Source organism: Periplaneta americana, chromosome 5 (assembly GCF_040183065.1).
Source record: "Periplaneta americana isolate PAMFEO1 chromosome 5, P.americana_PAMFEO1_priV1, whole genome shotgun sequence".
Lineage (NCBI taxonomy): Eukaryota > Metazoa > Arthropoda > Insecta > Blattodea > Blattidae > Periplaneta > Periplaneta americana.
Genome location: NC_091121.1, coordinates 6483921 through 6507234, shown reverse-complemented (window position 1 = coordinate 6507234; position 23314 = coordinate 6483921). Strand labels below are relative to the sequence as shown.

The 23314-nt window shown below is 34.8% G+C and overlaps 1 protein-coding gene across 2 annotated transcripts in view; it reads right to left on the bottom strand.

Annotated features, from left to right (window-relative positions):
* The window catches only part of LOC138699439 (uncharacterized), a 69456-nt gene that overhangs the window by 16764 nt on the left and 29378 nt on the right, over positions 1 to 23314 (bottom strand). Inside the window, exons 6-11 of one of the 2 annotated variants that reach the window (XM_069825305.1) lie at positions 17069 to 17231; positions 15088 to 15252; positions 13100 to 13239; positions 11557 to 11765; positions 5589 to 5747; positions 3303 to 3398 (exon numbers count right to left, since the gene is read on the bottom strand). In XM_069825305.1, the coding sequence (XP_069681406.1) occupies positions 3303 to 3398; positions 5589 to 5747; positions 11557 to 11765; positions 13100 to 13239; positions 15088 to 15252; positions 17069 to 17231 (932 nt within the window). The remainder of the gene's footprint in view (positions 1 to 3302; positions 3399 to 5588; positions 5748 to 11556; positions 11766 to 13099; positions 13240 to 15087; positions 15253 to 17068; positions 17232 to 23314) is intronic. The other variant, XM_069825304.1, reaches the window with a different exon arrangement.

Sequence of the window (23314 nt, the reverse complement as noted above, 5' to 3'; positions counted from 1 at the left end):
AATCGAATGAGTCGAATATGTCAAATGTGTTGAATGTGTCGAATGAGCGAATAAATAAATAAGTGAATGAATGAATGAATGAATGAATGAATGAATGAATGAATATGTACGTAAGTTAAATAAACAATGAATTAATGCATAAATGAATAATAAATAATAAATTAAAGAATACTGGAATAAATATTTTAAGGAGTAAATGAATAAATAAATTCATATTGCACTGCTCTACAAAGGAATTTTTCAGTGTTACATTTAATCGAATCAAATTTCTGCACATTTAAAGAACAAAACTAAAATTCTTTCAATGATTTATTATCATAACACACAGCTCTCTTAAATTAACTGAACATATTGAGAATTAAATCAATGGCTTTCTCAAAACACGCTATGAAATGTTTCATATAAAACAATTTTTATCTCGGAAAGGAAGAAAAACGAAAATTGTATTAAACTTTTGTTTGAAATATATAAAAAAATAACTCCCTGAAATTAATGACATTACTTACGGTTCATTCTATAAAATATGGATGGAAAAAGTAGGGAAAGCTGTGAACTGAATACAGTAGTTTTTTAATAATTGTGACAAAAGCAGATGCTTGAAAATATTGAAACTTGAAACATGGTACAAACAGAAGAAACGAAGCGTACTCAATAATTCAGATTATCCTCAATGGGCAGGCGCTGTTGTTTACAACATATATTGACAATTTAATCAGATTCTGTTGTTTGCTTCTGCTGCGAAAATTGAAACAGAAGTTTCTTCTAACCTATGTAATACGGAAGTGAACTTTCATGTGCATGGATGGGCAACTCGTGCTCCCAAAGTGCTAAAAAACCTTGAAAGAGAGAGAGACAGACGGAGCCAGCCGCAGCAGTTACAAGTTGTTTGTAGTTTCGCTGCAAAAGCCACGGTGCGCTCTGGCGGCTCATGCAGGTGGTCGTGATATCTACTCCATGATTTGAATTTCAGAATGACGCATGGTACAATAATTATAGTAATTTTATACAGACTGTACCTGAACACACATAACCAAATCATATTATTTCCTAGCTTTGTAAATTAGTTTAGTACTGGAAACTCGAACTGAATACAACCTTTCCAAGATTCAACAAACGTAACTGCAACACTTATTATTTATTATTACACTATTTGTTAATATTTGTTATTATAATTCTTATTTGAAACATAGAACGCGAGAATTTACAAGTCTTTATACATTAAAGAGTTTTCCTCTGTTCTCAGAAAGGTAATAGTTGTATTCGCAAACAATCACAAATTCAAGGAAGTATTTTTCACATGTCACGGCAGATGAAATAAACTTACTTCTGAGCTCTTTCTGTACATTGAGACCTTTTACACTTCTTTCTTGTATTAAACTCTGACTCAAGCATATACAGTATATATGGAACCAAGGAGTATATTTGGAAATTCTGACTTAGGCAGCATTACGAACAGTTCGATCTTTACTAAAACCTTCACTGTGTTTATTTGTAACATAAAATCTGCGGTGTTTGGGAAAAGTGGCATAAGTCAGTTTCCACAAACATTTTTTATTATCTTATTGACAACTTACGGAACATCTGCTCGCTTGGGAAAAGAGACATAAGTATTTCTCCCATTACAATAATTCATACAGAAAAAAATCAAATCGACATAAACCAATGTAAAGACAGTTTTTTTCCTTCTCCTGTATAATTAACATTTTTGACTTGTGCCACTTTTCCCGAGCACTACAAAAATGTCATGGGTAAGAAGGTGTAATAGAACGTAATACAAGCTTTATCTGCCTTCTCAATAAAAAATCTTTCTCTTTCGACTCCTCACTAAAGGGAAATGATCTGGGGATTATATTGTTTTTCACTTAAAACGAGCCGCCACTTACTGCAGATGCGAGCAAACTTGTATACAGACACTACAGTACAGAGTCCGTTCTACCTGCACTGAGATTGTGTTCACACTTCGAGAGCACGAGTTGCCCACCCATGTTCATGTACAATCTTCTATATAGGCCTATATAATTTGAACTGGTAATGGAAATTACGGGAAAACGGCTGAACGGATTTTAATAAATTGCCCCTCATTTTTAAGCTTGGAACCCAAAGTTTTTCGGAAAAGTAGTAGTTTTCAGTGAAATGTCAATTTTCCCACATAATTTTCCTATTTTCCAAAATCTATCTGTTGTCAGTTTTGAGAACTAATTTTATTCAATAACGGTCGACTTGATTGAATTTCAGAACAAAACACACACTACAATAAACAATAGGCTATTACACGAAGGCCATGACCTGCAGATTGCCGACATATTTAGAGCTCAATTCAATTTGTTATTAAAAACTGATTCTACAGTGTATAATTTTCTGAGTACAGCTGTGTATTGGATATTCAAATCTACGAAACTTGAGGTGGTTTGGTGACATTATTACCATTAGGAATTAAATATTATTATAGTTAATATGATGATGCATCTATTTTTTCATTAATTGTACATAATATTGATGCTATATTGATGACATGAAAGTGAAACGTTTTGAGGTTATGTAAGTAAATGTAGAGAATATCTTAATTTAGATCTTCATTTCTATAATTTACTGAGTGGCTGCTATATATATAACTACAAAACTTAAGTAAGATAATATTGTTATTAAAAGTCAAATATTTGTATACTTATTAGCCCAGTGGGGTTGGGTCTTTTTCATATACTTAATGGCGGTGTAGTGTAGATATTGATATGTGTCATTGTATTGGCTCGAGAGAGCGCAAAAATTACAGTTCCTAAGGAAAGATAAAAAGGTATTACTTACTGATAAAATAAAAGGCGTAGAAAATTTTGTAGTCTCCAGATCATTTCAGCAAGATCTCTTAGTAGGATAAAATGATTTTACGCTCTACATTTAAAGTTCTACACGAAGATGCTATTGTTCGAAAGCTTAGCAAACCTGACATTTTTTTAACTTTTGCCTACAATCCACAATGACCTGAAATAGCTACTGCCATCGTCCTGACATTGATACTTGCGTTTTCGCATTGGAACTAAAAAACTGAAGTTGGATAGGTTCAAGAAAAAGTATTTGGCATAAAAAAATCCATTCAGAGGGAGTAAGTTTCATTATTATGGAAGCAAATAACTATCAAAAAGACAAGTATTCTTCATTGAAAATAAATCTGAAGAATTTTTATTTGCACGTCTAACGAACTTAGTTTGCAGCAGCATTTGCTGCACAAGCCACTAGTTTATTTATAATGAAATTGTGTTGTTTATCATACATGTAAAACAGTGAGCGTGTGAGAAGGAAATACTTACTGGCTTTAGTATAGCCAGCTTCGTTACCGATAATCCCCCACGCCAGCACGGTGGCGGTGTAGGCCATGGGAAAGCCAAACTTCACGAAGTCACCAGCTGCAAGACAGAAAATTAAAGAGAATTTCAGAGAGGTAAATCTTAAAGTGCTAATGTTATGCTCTTAGGGGGAATGATACACTTTGCAAGTAATATTTCACCATTCCCCATCAGAGAGTTCATCGAGTCTTTATAGCAGTCTCAATATGCACTAAACAGTGAACCATGTATGAAAAAAATGCACTAACTTTTCATTGCTGGTACCCTAATACATAAGTGATGTAGCCTGTTGGGTATTATAATAATACAAAGACTATTTCGTAAAAGTTTCTTCACGTGTTAGAAACGCAAGTTAAAAATGAAATATAAAACTCTGAATGATTTCATTTTCCTACAATTTTACGTTATTGAATTATATTTATTTACATTTACATTCTGGGAAAAAGACCTTTAGGGAGGCCGAGACGTAGATGGGAAGATAATATTAAAATGGATTTGAGGGAGGTGGGATATGATGATAGAGAATGGATTAATCTTGCTCAGGATAGGGACCTATGGCGGGCTTATGTGAACGCGGCAATGAACCTCCGGGTTCCTTGAAAGCCAGTAAGTAAGTATTTATTTACATTCTATGGTATTCGTACAACGCTTCACAGCTATAATATGGAACAAGTAAAAAAACCTTAATAGTTCTACAAAGTCCTAATTAATAGTCACAGTCTAGTTGAAATATATACAGAAGAGTTTTACAATATAGTCTACTGGTATAACACAAGGGGTTAGTATCGATACTTAATACAAGACAGAAATATTCATGTAGCGTTATTGAATGTCATGAATTCACCTACAGAATAGAAGGTGTGAGAAATTAGGCACTTCTTTAATTCGGCCCTGAATAATCTTATGTTTTGAGTTCGATTTTTTTTATCCATACGGCGGCTATTAAAAATGTTTACTGCCATATAACGCACTGCTTTTTGATAGCACGATAGATTTGCCGATGTAGTATCAAAATCATTTTTGACACGTATTTATGCTATGAACTGTTGAATTAGTTACAAAGTTAATGAAAAAAATGTACCGACAAGCCTTAAACATTATTTGTAGTTTTTTTAAATGATCCTACATGATTCCCTTGATTTGGCACCTACTATTATTCTAATTACTCTTTTTTGTAATAGAAATATACTGTTACTATCTGTGGAATTTCCCCAGAATATTATTCCAAAACTCATTATCGAGTGGAAGTATGCAAAGTATATTGTTTTCAAGGTATTGGTGTTTACTATCTTTTGCATAGATCTAATGAGAAGACATATTGAATTTAGTTCGGGAGTAATTTCTTTAATATGATTTTTCCAATTTAATATATTATCAAGTTGTAAGCCAATAATTGGTGAATGTTGTTTCTATTTGAGGCCTGTTGTTAATTATTACGCTTGAAATTTGAGAGGTTGAATTTGGGCAGAATTTAAATTGGATTATGTCAGTTTTGTTACAGTTTAATACTAATTAATTGGCCGAGAACAAGTCACTGTTTTAACTTACGGAGTTTAATACATAACAGATTCAAATAATAACCTGATGCAAGTACGAAAAAATGTACTGACTTTAAAAAAAAAATAATTTTCATTTCTTTAATGTGTACGATTTCTCTTACTTCTTCTTTAGAATTTTGAAATTTTATTATTGCATATTTAGACATAATCCATGCCACAAATTGTATTAATTTAAATACATAATTTTGGTGACTTGTTGGTGAGATAATATTTATTTATTTATTTATTTATTTATTTATTTATTTATTTATTTATTTATTTATTTATTCTGGTGTAGTTAAGGTCATCAGGCCTTCTCTTCCACAACACCAATATTTCTTCTCCGAAAAAATTTCACCTTGTTACAGAATTAATAAATTAGACTACTTTTTTAGTTTTCCTAAATTAGTGTCATATGACTAAGATTAGTTTTGAAGTCAGTGTTTCAACTAACAATTTATTAGCTCTAAGTCCCTAACTCTCAATTTGTGGTTGTTGTATAATCTCACTAGCGGAAACCTCTCAAGTTCGTAGGATATAGGCTAGTAGACAATTTTGTGCATGGCAGGGAACAAACGAGTATAATGTTCATGTGTGTGTATATTATTATATTATTTACTTTGAATTCTCTTATTCATAATTGAAATTTTTTACGTTCCCTTATTCTACCACATCAAAATGATCATAGATGTTAAAGTTTCATCATCCTTACCATCATAGTATCCTCCTGTAAGGTCTTCTCCGTTCTGACCTTTGTCGTTGAGAGCAGAGTCCTTCCTCCATGTCACTTTCTGATCAGACGGTAGTTTACCGGACCTCTGGGCCTCGTAGAACAGGAGGGAATCTCTAATTACTTGACCATAGTCGTAAGCTGAAAGGAGAGAGATATGTCATAATTATTACTGTCATAATAAAATGAAATTATAAACATAATTAACATAGATAAATACCATGTTACCGATAACTTTACTCCAGATTAAATTTATGTAGGAAATCCCAGAATTACGGCCCCGAATTGAAGAATGTGATTCCAAAACGTGTTAAGTCCATTTTATGAAAGGACTGGACAGCTTTTTTTATCCACCAGTCTACGGATGAGTGAGTTTTCAAGTGATATGCACAATAACACTAACTTTTAGACAAGGATTAGCATTGTTTTAGAAAGAAAACGTAGATGACATACTAATACTATACAAAGGAAACAAAAGACAGATCCAAAACCTACATCAACACATAAACAAAATACACCCAAAGCTACACTACGCATTAGAAATTGAAAACAACGAATCCATAAATTTTCTAGACATCACAATAACAAAAGTAGACAACAAACACACATTCAAAGTATACAGAAAACCCACAACAACAACACACATACACAACACATCCAACCACCCCAGACAACACAAACAAGCTGCATTCCGAACAATGGTACACAGACTACTCAACATACCAATGAACCAACAGGATTACAACGAAGAGCTAAACACAATCAAATACATAGCACAAGAAAACGGATACAACCCTAACATAATAGACAACATAATACGTAAGACAAAACACAATCACAAAAAACAAAGAATACAACACAAACACAAGAACACAAAAAATACATCACACTAACATGCGAAAACAAAAACACACACAAAATTGCAACCTCATTCAAGAAATTAAATTACAACATCGCATACAGAACAAATAACACTCTACAAAAACATCTCAACAAACAAACAAATACAACCACACAGGCGTATAAAAACTCAAATGTAACACCTGCAACAACATCTACATAGGACAGACAGGCAGATCGTTTCAAACACGTTACAAAGAACACATCACAGCCATAACAAAATTGCAAAACACCTCCACATATGCAGAACACATCACAAATCCCAACCACACCTACAGAGACATCAACACAGACATGGAAATACTGCACATCCAACCAAAAAGCCAGAAACTAAACACACTAGAACAATATGAAATATACAGACACACAAAAACACACCCCAACGAAATTCTCAACACCCAACTCAACTTCAAAACACACACACTCTTTGACTCTACACAATACCACAGGAACACACCCTCACAGGAAACAGAACAAGTGGCGCCAAGACCAACAACGACCAGTTCTGAAGATGACCCATAAATAGGTCGAAACATGTAAACGAGGTACGTTGAAATTTAACACAGGAAAGCCTTACCATATATATTCCGAAGAAAACAAGCTTAAAATATAATGATAGAGATCTGAAATGTAATCGTATGTATGTATAAATCATGAAAATAGCCAAATGGTTCAGCGAGTTTTGGAATCTTCAATTGTTGCTAAGAGATTATCTCGTAAATCTGTCTGTCTTTTCCATCAATGTACACAAACTAATACTACATGAATTAGACGAAGTGAGGCTGCCGCTGGGCAGTGCATCTTCTGTGTAGTGTTGTGACGTTATACAGTTTAAACCAGTTAAGGAAATTTACATTGTTGAGAAGCTTTTTGCTAGAAAATATACCGAAATCAGCAACTGGACGGACGAGAGTGTGGCGTGTAAGAAAGTATGTAAATTAACCGCCGAAAATTTGACCAAAAACGACAAACAGGAAACTGTAAAGAGAGCGAGAATGATTGGCAAGGAAATAGTAATATGCGTTACAAGAGCGGTATGTTGAAGTTTTCATGTTCGAGGAAAAGTTTGAAAAAGCGAAACGTAGTTGAGCTTTCTATTTCCGAGAATTGAAAGAAAATATACCGCTCGTGTATGGTACATTATTTTGTGCGAAGATCGTTTATTACATACCTGAAAGAGGAATTTCTAATTAGTTGCAATGAAATCTCCATCTTGGTTTCTGTTCAATGACGGCAAATTTGCAAAACAAAAATATCTATCTTCAACATTGTTGCTTTAAAATGTTTTCTGTGTTTACTATACTCCAGCAGGCCGTGATATACGTCTGTCTTCCCCCCCCCCCAGTCTATGATGAGTCTGGAATCTTGTTGATTTTTTCACGGCTTCCTTAATGTTACTTGCATCACGAATGTAGTAACTTCAGTGGAGTTGTAGAGTTACCTTAATTTTTGCAAATATTTGAAAACAATAATTAACAGTGCAATTTAGGTGAAATTGCAGTGGTAAGCTTGCAATTTATAATTATTACTATATTGAACGTCTCTAAAAATAATATGTTAAAAGCCTAAAGCAGTGAAATCAATATGTCACTTAAGCGGTAAGAAGAGGGAAATTGTTATGTGTGTTAGGTTGGGAATACTGAATGTGGAATTTTAGACTTTCCGCGGATTGGTTTTGTGCGGAAACCAAGCAAATACGCACGATCTCGCACAAAAGGCAACTTCTAACCTCTCTTCAGTGTTCAAGAAATGTATAACTATATCTCTCACATTATTTGAGAATATGTTACCATGGCAAAGAGCTACTCCTGCCAACAAGCAGGCGATGGTTTTCATGTTGGCAGCAGTGAGTAGTGGTCCTAGCATCACTTCACTGACAACACTATTAGTAATTTGAAATATGCACGTCTTTTATACTGAATAAATATTCAATAAGTACTGAGTTTCCACCTTGGTGAAGAATTTGATTAAAACAGCTGTGTTGACAGTATGAAAATGTAAGTAAGGAGAAGTTTGCTTGCTGTCAAAACGCGTTGATAATACTGACATATTGGTTTGTTTTCATATTATTTGGCGATAATATTGAGTAGAAAGTTTCTCGTCAGAGCTGAAGACTTGGAGGCAGTGACGGCTGGTGGTGAAAGATTATGAGTGTGCAAACATGCAACATTTTGTAACTCAACCATTCCGGGCAAACCGGAAATTCCAGTGAAAAAGTATTTTTCAGAAGGATTTGTTTATTATTAGTGTAAGACATAGAGACGTTTTATATGATATTCTTATTGAATTTGGTATTCCCAAGAAACTAGTTCGATTAATTAAAATGTGTCTCAGTGAAACGTACAGCGGCGTTCGTATAGGTCAGTTTCTGTCAGGAAGGAGATGCACTATCATCTATACTTTTTAACTTTTCTCTAGAGTATGCCATTAGGAAAGTCCAGGATAACAGAGAAGGTTTGGAATTGAACGGGTTACATCAGCTGCTTGTCTATGCGGATGACGTGAATATGTTAGAAGAAAATCCACAAACGATTAGGGAAAACACGGGAATTTTACTTGAAGCAAGTAAAGAGATAGGTTTGGAAGTAAATCCCGAAAAGACAAAGTATATGATTATGTCTCGTGACGGGAATATTGTACGAAATGGAAATATAAAAGTTGGAAATTTATCTTTTGAAGAGGTGGAGAAGTTCAAATATCTTGGAGCAACAGTAACAAATATAAATGATACTCGGGAGTATGGCTTGATAAGTTAGAATAAAATTGATATTGATGGTACCTTTAGCCTTATAAATTAATCAATAAACTAATAAAAACAATATTACAGTACAAAGCAAAGTTACTTAGGTGCTGTATATGTTTTAATTGTAATTAATATGCCAGAACAAAACTCTTATCGCATTATGCTTTTAAGGTGACATTGGTGAGCAACTTCCTATCATCAGAATATTAAATTATTTTCTCGAAATGTGCTGAAGCTATAGAGCTGACATTTTTACAACACATGGGCACGTATCTTTTGCTTTTGATGTAACAGTAGTTGCTTTGTTAATTCATTTCCTTACAAACAATTTCCATGCGAATATTTTCAAAATTTTCAATACACTATCTTCAGTAATACGTATATACGGTATATTAGATTTACGAAAACATTCTGTAAGGCTACTAATTAAATAGGCCTATACCTGAAAAATTCACTTTTCTGTAAAGTTGAGAAAATATTTCTTTTGAATAAAAGAATCAAACTTGTGAAAAATGAACATTAAAATTAAAACTTACATTCTTATAATGCACTTATACTTCTCAGGCAAATCTAAAAATTAACATGGATAGCCTACAGTTTTAATAAGTTCTCTTCCCTTTATCTATTGAATCAGTGCTGGCCATGCATGTATAGCTCGACCAAGCGGCATATACCACCTCTTTCGTCTGTCTCTTTCCTTTCCGCTGTAAAGCGGTCAGGCTCTCCTGGGCTCTAAAGCGCGCGCTTGCTCTTGTGGGCATGAATTGACAGGACTGCTTTATCACCAAGTGAAAACAGCTTTGTGAATATAATAGTACATTTCATATATGGCACATCATATTACTGTAAACTCATTTATTCGTTTCAGGAACAATTTTAATTTTTTGCTTTAATGAATATTGGGACTTCGTATATGCCATTTCTATATTTTTGGACTGCAGCAGAGTGATTGCTGCAGGCAATTGTTCGAAGGGATATTGAAATGTACCCACATCATACATAAGTCAAGAAAACAAAAAATTATGTCTATTTTGAGTCAAATTTTTAAGTAGGATGTTTCTCTTGATTGTTGTATCCTTCATGCCAAGAAAAGTATTCCATATAAATATTTCATAGAACAGCGTCTCTGAAATAATATTCCTTCTTTACATTACTGTAGAACCTCTATTATCAGTAGTAATGAAGGGGGTGGGCTGAACGGTTAATCGAAAAAATCTGATAATCCGTACCATAAAAGATTTTCGTAATTCCCTTCTTGGTGTTGCGTTTCGATAGTGGATCAGAAGTTCACAAATTTAAGTCTGGTTATCAACGACGTATTTTTAAGGGGCAAGGAAACTCCTTGCAATAGCTGTCTGTGGGAAGATATGAGCAGAGGAGGCCTCGTGTTGTAGATTTATGTACTTTATACACTCCAATCTCGTATTCTGATGCGAGATGAGCCACGGTTTATCTTTCCTCAAACCACTCAATTATTTACACTTTTTTTCCCATTCTTAGCACAAGGAGATTTCTTTCAACACAAAACATTAAATTAAGTGAAATTTTCATATAGAACTTATACAGTACGACAATTCGAACAGTAGACTATACTGTGTAAAGGAAAAGGCTTGTAATAAAAAGAGAGAGAGAGACGGTTAATTCACCAATCGGTTAATAGGGTGACGGATAATCGGGGTTCCACTGTATATTGTATACATTACATAATTTCCATTTTCTGATAGGCTTGTATGATTACCAGTAAATCTTGAAGTTTTTCATTCAACTTCGTGTGACTGGAAGTTTTAAATTCTGATATGTTAAAAACCGCTCACTAAACTACACAACTCCGCTGCAAACGTTAGCACGTAATGAAACTGCTTCTCTACTGTGAATATTGCTGTAATGTAGTTACAAAAGTCATCCATTCACAGTTGCGGATATACTGTGAGTTGTTTATGTGAACAGAGTATAGTATACGCAGCAGACAACTAGTGACATCTATTATGCGTGGCTGCAAACAATCTGAAATCTATGTTTCTACCTCTAGAATTAGTGCAGCTCTTTCAATTTTAGTGTACTAAGCGTTTGCAATTTTGGACTTTTTGGGACATCCGAAACTCCATATGTACCAAATTACCCACACCCTGTGAAAGATGTAGTTTTACGTAAATATATGATTGAATTGATGGAATAATTGATGGCAACGATCTTTATTTGTGTGTGATTTTACATTACAAAAGAAAAAATGTATAATGTGGGCTATATTGCGATACAGAAAACAAAACAAGAATGAAGCCCCGTGTGTTATTTTGATTAGCTAGTGACCCCGCAGCTCGTTGAGAGCCGCCAGCACCGACTGGTAGGCAGCGTTGTAGTCGCATGCCACCTCGTTGTGCACGGCGTCATCTCGTACGTCCGAGTAGTTGTCGTTGGCATCAGGCCCGCCCACCAGAGCGCCGTACAGCACATGCGCGTTGGGTGCAGAGCTCGAGAAGGTGCCCCAGTCGCAAGTCGCGGGCGCGTCGGGGCACGAACTGTGGACACCAAGGAATAAAACATTTTGAAGTCGTTGGATCCATTCTTTTAGGTTCAATAACAAATTATAACCATAAAAAAAAAACATAGCGCGAAAACATTGTCGACTTAATTTGACTATTACACTTTTACTACGTCACACTACTTTTGACCAATAAAACGGTACGAAAGGACGTCTTTCAACCAATCATGACTGATTATCGCAAAATTTTATCGCGTCCCTAGCATTTGTTTAATTTTATCGCTTCCCTAGCATTTGTTTATTTTTATCACTACCCTAGCATTTGTTTCTTTGTTTGCCAACATTTCAAACTGCACTGGTCTGGGCGTCAAAAAACAGAAAATTACAAACCACTCCAGTCGATGCACAGCACTTTCAAATATGATTCGCATTGGCATTCAAGGACAAGAATTAATAAAGATCGCTGATCATATATGAAGAGCACCATTCGGAAATCCTGAATAAGTTGAGGGATACACCATGTACATCAACGAGTTCACTTCTTTTACGCACACGTCCAATATAACATCAACTGAACCACCAACCACTAAAACATTCAAATTTGAAAATTTTACTTTCAATAATTGTTTCTTTTAAAATTATTCATATTTATTTTTTATTTCATCATCCTTAATTAAAACTTTTCTAACACTTGTTTATATTATTTAGGTTATGTTTGTTATAGCTTCTGCTGTATGATATTATGGATAGTCACGTATCAGAGATTGTTTAATACTAAGGTTTATTGAAAATCATCTGTCAAGTGACGTTGATTACTGGGATCCGGATGATTGAAGTGGAATGCAAATGTTTTAATAAAAATGAAACTGAATCAACAAAGCCTTCTTGACTAGTAACCGTCCACAGAGTTCAATGAAGATTCCATAGTTGGCACAACTGATAACAAGAAAACATAATCATAAGACACTACTGGCATCTAGCGTAATGTTAGGATGGCACAATAATACATTTGAAGACAGTTATATTTTCGTAAGCCAATTAATATTTTATTGTATTGGAGTACTTTGTTACTTCTAATCTTTATATACTTTCTTCTAATCGTGTAATAGTCAATTAAATCCCACTCGAGTTTTGATTTTCTCTAGATAAATCAAAACCTCTAGTGAGATTACTGTTGATAAATTTACTTAAAAATATGTAGCAACTAAACTCGGATATATTTTTTGTATCTGTAAACAGCAGTTGTCATGGAAACTGAATTAAATTTATTACTGAACAAAAGAGAATCTAGTTTATTGCTAATAGGCCTACGTAGTACGTACGTACCAGTCTGCAGGAATTTTCTGTGTGATCCCGGTATATTAAACCCACCTGGATCTGTGATGTGAGTGGGTTGGTGGATTGTTGCCGAAACCCACCACGAAGCTGCGTCCAGCGTCTCCCAGCATGTAGCCCGTCTGCTTTTGGGCAAACTGGCGATACTGGTCAGTGTTAATGCCCAACTTTGCAGCCTAGAAAACAATGAAATTGTAAATTCAGTACCGGTAACATAAATTTTATCACAGCAATATAGACGCGCAATGTCCGACTATAGGGCTTTCCACGCCAGAGATCCTAGCTCAAAATGCGGACTTATTTTAATGATGTAGCCTAAATATAAAATATTCTGGCAGCTCTTGTCTGGATATGATTCTGTTCTTCTTTGATCATTCACAATGTTTCATAAAAGCCACCGGCGTAGCTCAGTCGGCTAAGGTGCTTGCCTGCGATTTAGGAGTTGTGCTCGGGCACTGGTTCAACTCCCGTTTGGGGTGATTACCTGGTTGGTTTTTTCCAAGATTTTTCCCAACCGTAAGGTAATCTTAGGTGAATTTTCGAGCTCATCTCTCCAAACACCACCTCGCTATCACCAATCCCATCGACGCTAAATAACCGAGTAGTTGATACAGCGTCGTTTATATAGAATTTCCATATCTGTTTTTATGTTGTAGTAGCTGTGGTTGGTGTTTGTGATGTATTCTGCGTATGTGGAGGCATTATGTGATTTGATTATGGCTCTGATATGTTCTTTGTATCTTATTTGAAATGGTCTCCCAGTTTGTCCGATGTAGAAGTTGTTACAATTATTGCGTCCTAATTTGTATATTTCTGATAGGTTGTATTTGTTTGTCTTGTTAGTGTGTCGATATGTTTTTTGTAGTTGTTTTATATTCTGTATGCAATATTCTTGCTGACTAGTTTCATATTACACTAATCAGATTTCAGATGTATGCAAACAATTATTGAGGACCTGAATTCTAAAACATGCTAACTCCTGGTGATTTCTAAATTCTGTATGTACTAATTACATGGATATAGAGTTGTTTAGAATTCAGGTTGTTTGTCATGAGGCTAATAAACTTGAAAAAGAACAAGTATTACACTGTTTTTAACATGATATATACAGGGTGATTCACGAGGTTTTACTGTCACTTGCGAAGGTTATTTCCGAAGACATTCTGAGCAAAAAATGTCATATAAACATGGGTCCTAATCTCAGTATTTTCACAATTACACTAATTTGAAATTGTTTATAAAATACCATTATTCTTTAGTTTTAAGGGTGAAACAATATCACAGATGAAGAATGAACTATTCAGGAGTATCATTTCTTTAATTAGCTAGTATTATGAATCAAAAATATGTTGTGAATTCCATAGTTGCTTCGTACAGAATTTCTTTTCAATTTTTAACTACAAAATTATATATTTTTTGCGCATTTTTAAACTGCAAAGAATCAAGTCCCTAAAGTCGTATGATTTGTAACAATTTTTGTGATAAGTGCGTAATAATGATGTAATTTTTAGTTCAAAATTGGATTTGTACAAAGCAATTAACACCACATTTTTAGCTTCAGAACACTAGCCAATTAAAGAAATGATACTTCTGAATAGTTCATTCTCTATTTGTAATATTATTTTACCTTTAAAACTAAAGAAAAAAAGTATTTTACTAACAACTTCAAATTAATGTATCTTTGAAAATATTGAGATTAGGACAAATGTTTTGATATTTTTTGCTCAGAATGTCTTCGGAAATAAGCTCTGTAAGTTACTGTAAGTCCTCGTGACTCACCCTTGTATTTGATTAACTCTGTTTTCCATTTTTTGGAGTTAGCATGTTTTAGAATTCAGTTCCTCAATTGTTCTTCCTCTGACATATATCGTCAAGTGAGATGAACTGCCTGATAATAGATGTACATATCAGAAAGAACCTCAATCAAAGGAACCCTAGATTATATGATATCCTATTGCAGCATATTGGGAATGGACCCTCTAACTGTTCATTATAAGTACCCTACTCCTAAATAATCCTATTACCTGTAGGCAAATGTAGACCATATTGGCAGCACTCCTCAGAGATCCCCATTCAGCGATGAACACGAGGCCTTTGAGTGTTTTCTGCTGAACGTTCAACATGTAGTCGCAGTAACCTTGCACATTATCCTTGTAGCTCTGCTTTCCCGTCAATTCCGCAAGCAGGACCTGCAGAACAAAGTACTTGTTATAGGCACTGGGACTCAACTTGCTACACTTTTAATTACGGTACTACGTAGTAAGAACGAAAATAGAAATAAAGAGGCATTGAATAAAAACTTTACACAAGAAAAACTGACATAACAGAAAGGGCGATATTAGGAGTTAACTGGTTCTATTTCAACAAAAAGATTGAGCAATAGTAGGTCAGTGGTTTGAAAAATAAACATAAACTGCAGTAGGCATAGAAGGTAAATCCTGTATTCGTGTAAACACTCCAATCTGTACGCATGAATTGATCTAGTGGCCTGCAATGTTCGAATATGAAAGAGGCAACCAACATTACAAACTTCGCTCTGTGCTATTTGTGCAAACAAAGCTTGTATGAACTTAACAATTAACATCTTGATTACACAACTTTTAACACTGTATCACTTCGGAATATGTATGACAAGAACTTTCTTGTGTTAAGTTTTAACGTACCTTGTTAACATGTTTCGACCTATTTTCGGTCATCTTCGGAACTGGTCGTTGTTGGTCTTGGCGCCTCTTGTTTCCTGTGTGGGTGCGTTCGTAGTGTAGAGTCAAAGAGTGTATGTGTTATGAAGTTGAGTTGTGTGTTGAGAATATCGTTGGGGTGTGTTTTCGTGTGTCTGCATATTTCATATTGTTCTAGTGTGTTGAGTTTCTGGCTTTTTGGTTGGATGTGCAGTATTTCCATGTCTGTGTTGATGTCTCTGTAGGTGTGGTTGGGATTTGTGATGTGTTCTGCATATGTGGAGGTATCTGCCTGTCTGTCCTATGTAGAAGTTGTTGCAGGTGTTACATTTGAGTTTGTAAACGCCTGTGTGGTTGTATTTGTTTGCATTGTGTGTGTGTTCAGATGTTTTTGTAGAGTGTTATTTGTTCTGTATGCGATGTTGTAGTTTAATTTCTTGAATGAGGTTGCAATTTTATGTGTGTTTTTGTTTTCGTATGTTAGTGTGATGTATTTTTTTGTGTTCTTGTGTTTGTGTTGTATTCTTCTGTTTCTTGTGGTTTTGTTTTGTCTTACATATTATATTGTCTATTATGTTGGGGTTGTATCCGTTTTCTTGTGCTATGTATTTGATTGTATTTAGTTCTTCGTTGTAATCCTGTTGGTTCCGAAGATGACCGAAAAAGGTCGAAACATGTTAACAAGGTACTTTAATATTTAACACAAGAAAGTTCTTATCATACATATTCCGAAATTAACAATTAATTCTGTATCATATCAACATTTGTTCGAACTAACGAGCACTGCCACCACATTTAGTGCACGTATTTTATCGTCGAAGGAAACTTTGGTGTATTTTCCAAAATACTCAAAGCACATCCCGAGTAACATCATATATTGCAAGTCTTCTGGTTATGTCTTTATTATGCTCTGAAAGAAGTGATCAAGAGATATGAAATCGGGGGAGCGGGGTGGCCGTTCAATCGCACCTCCTCTTCGGATCCACGCGAAATTATGCGAGATTTAGAAAGTCGAGTACAGCAAGAGTAGGATAAAGTGTTCTGAAGCTCCGACCTGTTGCATCCACGTCTGATGTACGATAAGGGGCATGTTCTCTAACAGGTCTGGAACAACTTATTGCAAAAGACGGTTGTAAATCTCATTCAAACGTGGTGGCAGGAGGTAAGATGCAAAGTGTGATTACTTCTGCAATGTCGGTTCTGACGTGACTAAAGATTACTTCAGAAACTACATGTTAGTGTTGTATTTTGGCCCCTATATAAACTCCTTCAGTTTTAGCACAGCTTTTTGAAATTCAAAACGGCGGTATAATATTCGCTAACTTACGTCAACTCCAGAATTCTTCTGATCCCAGCCGAAACCACCCCACCAATACTGCAGACCGAATTCGTTGTATAGTTGTTCGGCCTTCGTGAGGTAACTCTGATCTCCTGTAGCCTTATACAACCACGTGGCTCCCCACACCAACTCGTCTTCATAGTTGTAGGATCTAAGGAAATAGTGATAAGTGAAGGAAACTTAATTAAGAAGTAACTTATAAATTAAAACGAAGGAGGAAGTGCACATGGAGAAATGTAGGAAAAAAAAAAAAAAGGTGAGAAGAGGTTGAATTATAAACAGTACCATCAACTGGGGTAACATTAGCCCATTTTTTTTATCAACAGTAATCTCACTAGAGGTTTTGATTTATCTAGAGAAAATCAAAACTCGAGTGGAATTTAATTGACTATTATTATGCGATTAGAAGAAAGTATATAAACATTAGAAGAAATAAAGTACTCTAATATAATAAAATATTAATTGACTTACTGAAATTCTACTGCACTAATGTTAGCTTCACCGTTTGAACGGAGCCGCCATTTTTAGTTAACTATCTATGCGGGAAACAAATGACGATCGCAAAGCATGTTTTATAGCACCGTAAAGAATTTTCAGTTTGAAATGTTGGCAAACAAAGAAACAAATGCTGGGACGTGATAAAAACAGAAGTATATAAATATTAGAAGAAATAAAGTACTCTAATACAATAAAATAGATATTAATTGTCTTACTAAAATTCCATTTCACTAATGTTACCTTCACCAAAATATTTGAACGGAGCCGACATTATCAGTCGGCTATCTATGCGGGAAACAAATTACGACCGCAAAGCATGTTTTATAGTACCGTAAAGAATTTGCGGTTTGAAATGTTGGCAGACAAAGAAACAAATGCTACGGTAGTGATAAAAACAAAGAAATGCTAGGGAAACGATAGAATTGTGCGATAAGCAGCCATGATTGGTTGAAAGACGTCCTTTCGTACCGTTTTATTGATCAAAAGTAGTTTGACGTAGTAAAAGTGTAATAGTCATTCTAAAAGTAAACTTTTGTAACTGATCTGTTTGTTAATTTAGTTTATGCTCGACCATGCCGAAATGTAGTAATTATACACCTGGTAGCAGCCCTTTGATGGACCTCATTGAAGTACACCCATTCATTAAAGTTCAGGTGTTCCACCAATCAGAAAATACCATTGTAGCAATATGAAAGCGCAAGTATCGATTATTCTCGGATATGCATTGGAAAGACAACAATAAATCAATAAATCACTTATATTTGAAATAAAGTCAGTTCTGTTACTATAATAATTAGCGTTAATTGTAAATAATATTCAAACAAATTCAATTTGTCATCTCGTTTTTCAATGTCCAATTCAATTTCAAGGTTATATCAAGATTAATGTTTATTTTACTCTCTAGTTTATATCAAGGTCAATGTCGACATTTGTTTCTCGGAAAAAATCAATACTTTCGCGTCTGCGCACATCTCACAATTTACGAGGTATTGCACAAGGTCAGTTCCGCTCATCAGTCAGATAAGAATAACATGAATACTTATGAATAATTTCAAGTTAGAAATATGGTCGAGCATAAAAAGTCGTATGAAACTTGTATATAATGGTAATTAAGACTCTCGTATGAAAATTATGAAACTCTCTTGCGCTCGTTTCATAAACATACTCGCGTCTTAATTACTACCATTATAGGCTCGTTGCATAATGTAATAATAATAGTAATAATAATAATAATAATAATAATAATAATAATAATAATAATAATGGCTTTATTTAACCTGGCAGAGTTAAGGCCTTAAGACCTTCTCTTACACTCAACCAGGATTAAAACTTGCTTACACAGTTGATCATAAAACTTGATCAGAATTAAGTAATTACATACTGATTACATAATGAGATCAAAAGAGGTAGTTACCTAAAATTTACCTCATAAAATAAAAATAAACATACTGAAATACATATTAATTTGTTAGAATCAAATGCGAATCACATAAAAACAGAAGCCGATAATTCAATAAGAAATGAGAAAAATGTACACAGTAAAAATAAAAATAAACACATTAGTATGTACATATTAATATTAGATTACAATTAAGTAGGACTTACATAATTAAATCAGAAACCGACAATTGAATAAAATGTACACAAAATAGATTAATAATAAAAAACAATAACACAGTGGGATACATATTGGCGTTAAGTATAAATAAACACGATTTAGATAATAAAAATAAGAAAAAATAATAATAAATACAGTGGAACACATTTGCAACGCGTTAGGTCTGGCAACTCATCATAAGATACTTTTCTAATTTACATTTAAAGGAAATTAAAGTTCGGCAGCCCTTGACTTCAGGCGGCAGAGAATTCCAGTGACGAGAAGTAGCAACAGTGAAAGACGAAGAATAAAGAGATGATGTGTGCAGTGGTATTTCTAGCGTGTTATCATATTGTGACCGAGTATTTAAGTTATGATACCGAGAAAGACTGTGGAATCGGACAGATAAGTAAGAGGGAGTAGAGGTGTGCAAAATTCGGTATAAGAGAGAAAGGGAATGTAACTTTCTCCTCTCATTTAACCTGTGCCACAATAATTTATCGAAAGAAGGCGAAATGTGATCGTAGTAGCGGACATTACAAATGAAACGAACACACGCATTATGAACACGTTGCAGTTTCTGGGATAAATCCACCCTGAGATCACTGAATAAAGCGTCACAATAATCGAAATGAGGCATAATAAGAGTCTGTACAAGCATCTGCTTTAATTTAGCTGGATAGTGGTACAATCTTTGTAATGAGTGAAGAGTGGAAAATACTTTCTTGCATGTGTGTTTGATATGCGTGTCCCAGGTAAGGTTAGATTCAAAATGAACTCCCAAGATTCAAAATGAACTCCCAATGTACTATTAATGAAACATTTTATAAGGAGTTCTTTAAGCAATAGGCCTAATAATGACTCCTAAAGCATTCGAAACATTTTGTTTTATGTTTATCTGAGTTGATAATTTTTTTAATATTGGACCAATGTTACTTGGACATGGGGTAATTTTGCCCCAACTTTACAACTTACGCAGTACACTCACTGTATTTATTATCATAATGGGCCATTGTAACCCCAAAATGAGTGTTGGTTTATCCAACTGGAATGAAAAAATGCACTGAAATGATACTCACATGACAATTTCATTAAGAATAGTGCTTATTTGATTAGAAAATATGCAAATTGAAGGTCATAATGAAAATTGTGTATTTTATATTATATAGGCTTAAGGACCTTACTAATAGACGGTAATTATACACAGTAGTTAAAGGGTGTAAATGATATGTTGTTATTGAAGTGTTGTATCAGTGAAGAATTATGTTGTATCAGTGAAGTGTGTTGTATCAGTGAAGAAGTATGTCGTGTCAGTGAAGTGTGTAGTGTAAGTGAAACGTGTTCCTGTCAGTGAAGCTTTATAGTTTATAGTGGCAGTGCAAAGTATTTGAACAGTGAAATGTTTTTGAAGTGTTAGTGAAATCAGGATAGAATCAGTGAAATGTGTCGTAGTTCCAGTGCAGTGAGTGAGTTGACAGCGAAATGAGTGTAATTTGAAAGGTACTTGTGCAGATATGAACATATCATACTCGTGGGTTTTAGTTCGATCTTAGTTTTAAGATACAAAGTAGATTTATTTCAAATGTTATTTTAAGTGATCGTTTCATTTAATTTAGTATATTCCCTGTTGTTATTATTATTATTAATTATTATTAGTATTAATTATTAGTATTATTATTATTAATTGTATTTTTAATTAATAAGTTTATTATTGTCATTATTGAGTGTAATTAGTTACCACTGCCACCGGGTATATACCCACTGCAGTGTGAATAAATACATACACATTATATTCATTGATAATCTCTTTGCCAGTGGTTGCACAATCTGTCTGTTAGAATGACGTTTCAGAAAAAGGCTTGCACACTAGCAACCAAGCAATTTTAGAAATTAGTCACTGTGCGTCCTGTTTTGTCAAGATAGCTCTTTATTGCCATTCGTAGATGTTACTCGCCTATTGGAAATCCAAATTTTGCTATCATTTGAAGATGTTTTGCAAACATATTTTTCTCTTCAGTAGTAAATATTGTTGGTCGGCCTGGTCTTGCATTAAAGTTGCCTTTGAGTTTTTTATGCTACGTGGAATACCATAATATGCAGCTGCTATCCTCTGTGTGTGGTTTAGTTTCTCCTCTGAATAATTTGAATATGGTCTACTTCCTCCATGTATTGTGGGTCCCTATCACCAAGGCATGGCGCGTCCTCAGGTTGCGGATCGAGGAGACGGCCTCCAGATATGGGGGGTAGCTGCGAATATATTGAATAAGCAGTCGCGGACAGCCGATGAGGGGTGGTCCTCCAGCTTGGGGGTTGGGCGAAGGGCTAACAACCCATCACCGTAAAAAACAGCTTGTTACGAATCCTTCAAATAAGCCTCGGAATGGGACTGATTCTCTGGCACGACCACAGCAAAGGAATAAGGTTTTGAGATTTGGTGATGGGCAGGGCATGTAGCACGTATGGGCGAATCCAGAAATGCATATAGAGTGTTAGTTGGGAGGCCGGAGGGAAAAAGACCTTTAGGGAGGCCGAGACGTAGATGGGAAGATAATATTAAAATGAATTTGAGGGAGGTGAGATATGATGATAGAGAGTGGATTAATCTTGCTCAGGATAGGGACCAATGGCGGGCTTATGTGAGGGCGGCAATGAACCTCCGGGTTCCTTAAAAGCCAGTAAGTAAGTAAGTATGGTCTACTTCCTGGCACATCTATATATGTTCAGTCCTTATCTTTAAAATATAATCAATAGGCAAATAGTATATTAAATTTAAATTGAAATTATTTTGCCAATCATATTTATAAACTTTATTGCTAAGGTAAAGGTAACGGTATCCCCGTAACATGCCATTAAGGCACTTGGGAGACATGGAGGTAGAGCCCCATGCTTTCCATGACTTCGGCACTAGAATGAGATGGTGTGGTGGGCACCACGCTCTGACCGCCTTTTACCCCCGGGAAAGACCCGGTACTCAATTTTATAGGAGGCCGTTCTGAAAGTTTGGCAACGAGAGAAAATCCTGTCACCACTTGGGATCGAACCCCGGACCTTCCACTCCATAGCCAGCTGCTCTACCAACTGAGCTACCCGGCCGCCCACTTTATTGGTACATGCCAAATTTTTACTGCTGAAAATACCGTTTCACCATATAGAAGTTCCCAGAAAATTTTTCGCACTACCAAACAGTTGATTCACTTAAAATAGGCCTAGTCCTGCTGCCTACAGGTAAGTTCTGAAAGTACTTGGTCAAACTGTTTTACTAGCTGAAGCTGCCATTTACATTGTACAGTTGAAACTACTTAGGTATACCACATTTTATGGGAGATATAAATTTTCAAATAAATATTTTCTGTTGTGCCAAAGTTATCCTTAATGGATCAATGTCGACGGTACTGAACATGTCAAAAACTGTATAAAAGTGTTTGTCGAAATACATTTTTTAATTGAAAACTCGTATTCCAGACAAAATATTAAAACAACGAATATAATGAAATAATGTCCATTAGAAAGATTTTGTTTACTGATGACCAGGTTTTTTCTTTTCGTAGATAGCTACATTTCAACTTGATGACACAATGATATCATTTGACTTAAATATTAAATTTCTGATGATAAAACAAAGACTGTGGCCTTTCTTGACAAGAATTAAGCAAGATATAAAATCACACTGAAAGATTAAACAATTGAACATATAGGCTACAGAATTTTAATTATCTAAGTTTTGCAGTAACTTACATCTACAACAGAGACACTAAAAGCCTAACACAGAATTTCCTAAGTTTATGTGGAACAATAAAACGAACCGTAATATTAGAAAATGAAAAGAAGAATTCTAAAATGTATTAAAGTTCAAACACTACAGCTCCTCAGGTACCCCATCTTTCTTACGTCTAGGCCAGAAAAATACATCTTCATAAAATTTCTTTGATTTCATCCTCTTCAGAGAAATACTATCATGACATCATAACTTAAAATAAGACGGGCACGTCTACGTCTATTTACTCCTACAGATATGCAAATACATGTATTAATGTCAAAATCAGTATAAACTCGTTTTGACTAAAATGGACTTGCGTGATTTCTGAAATAACCGATTCAAATAATAAACAAATAGATAGATAGGTAGGTAGATAGATAGA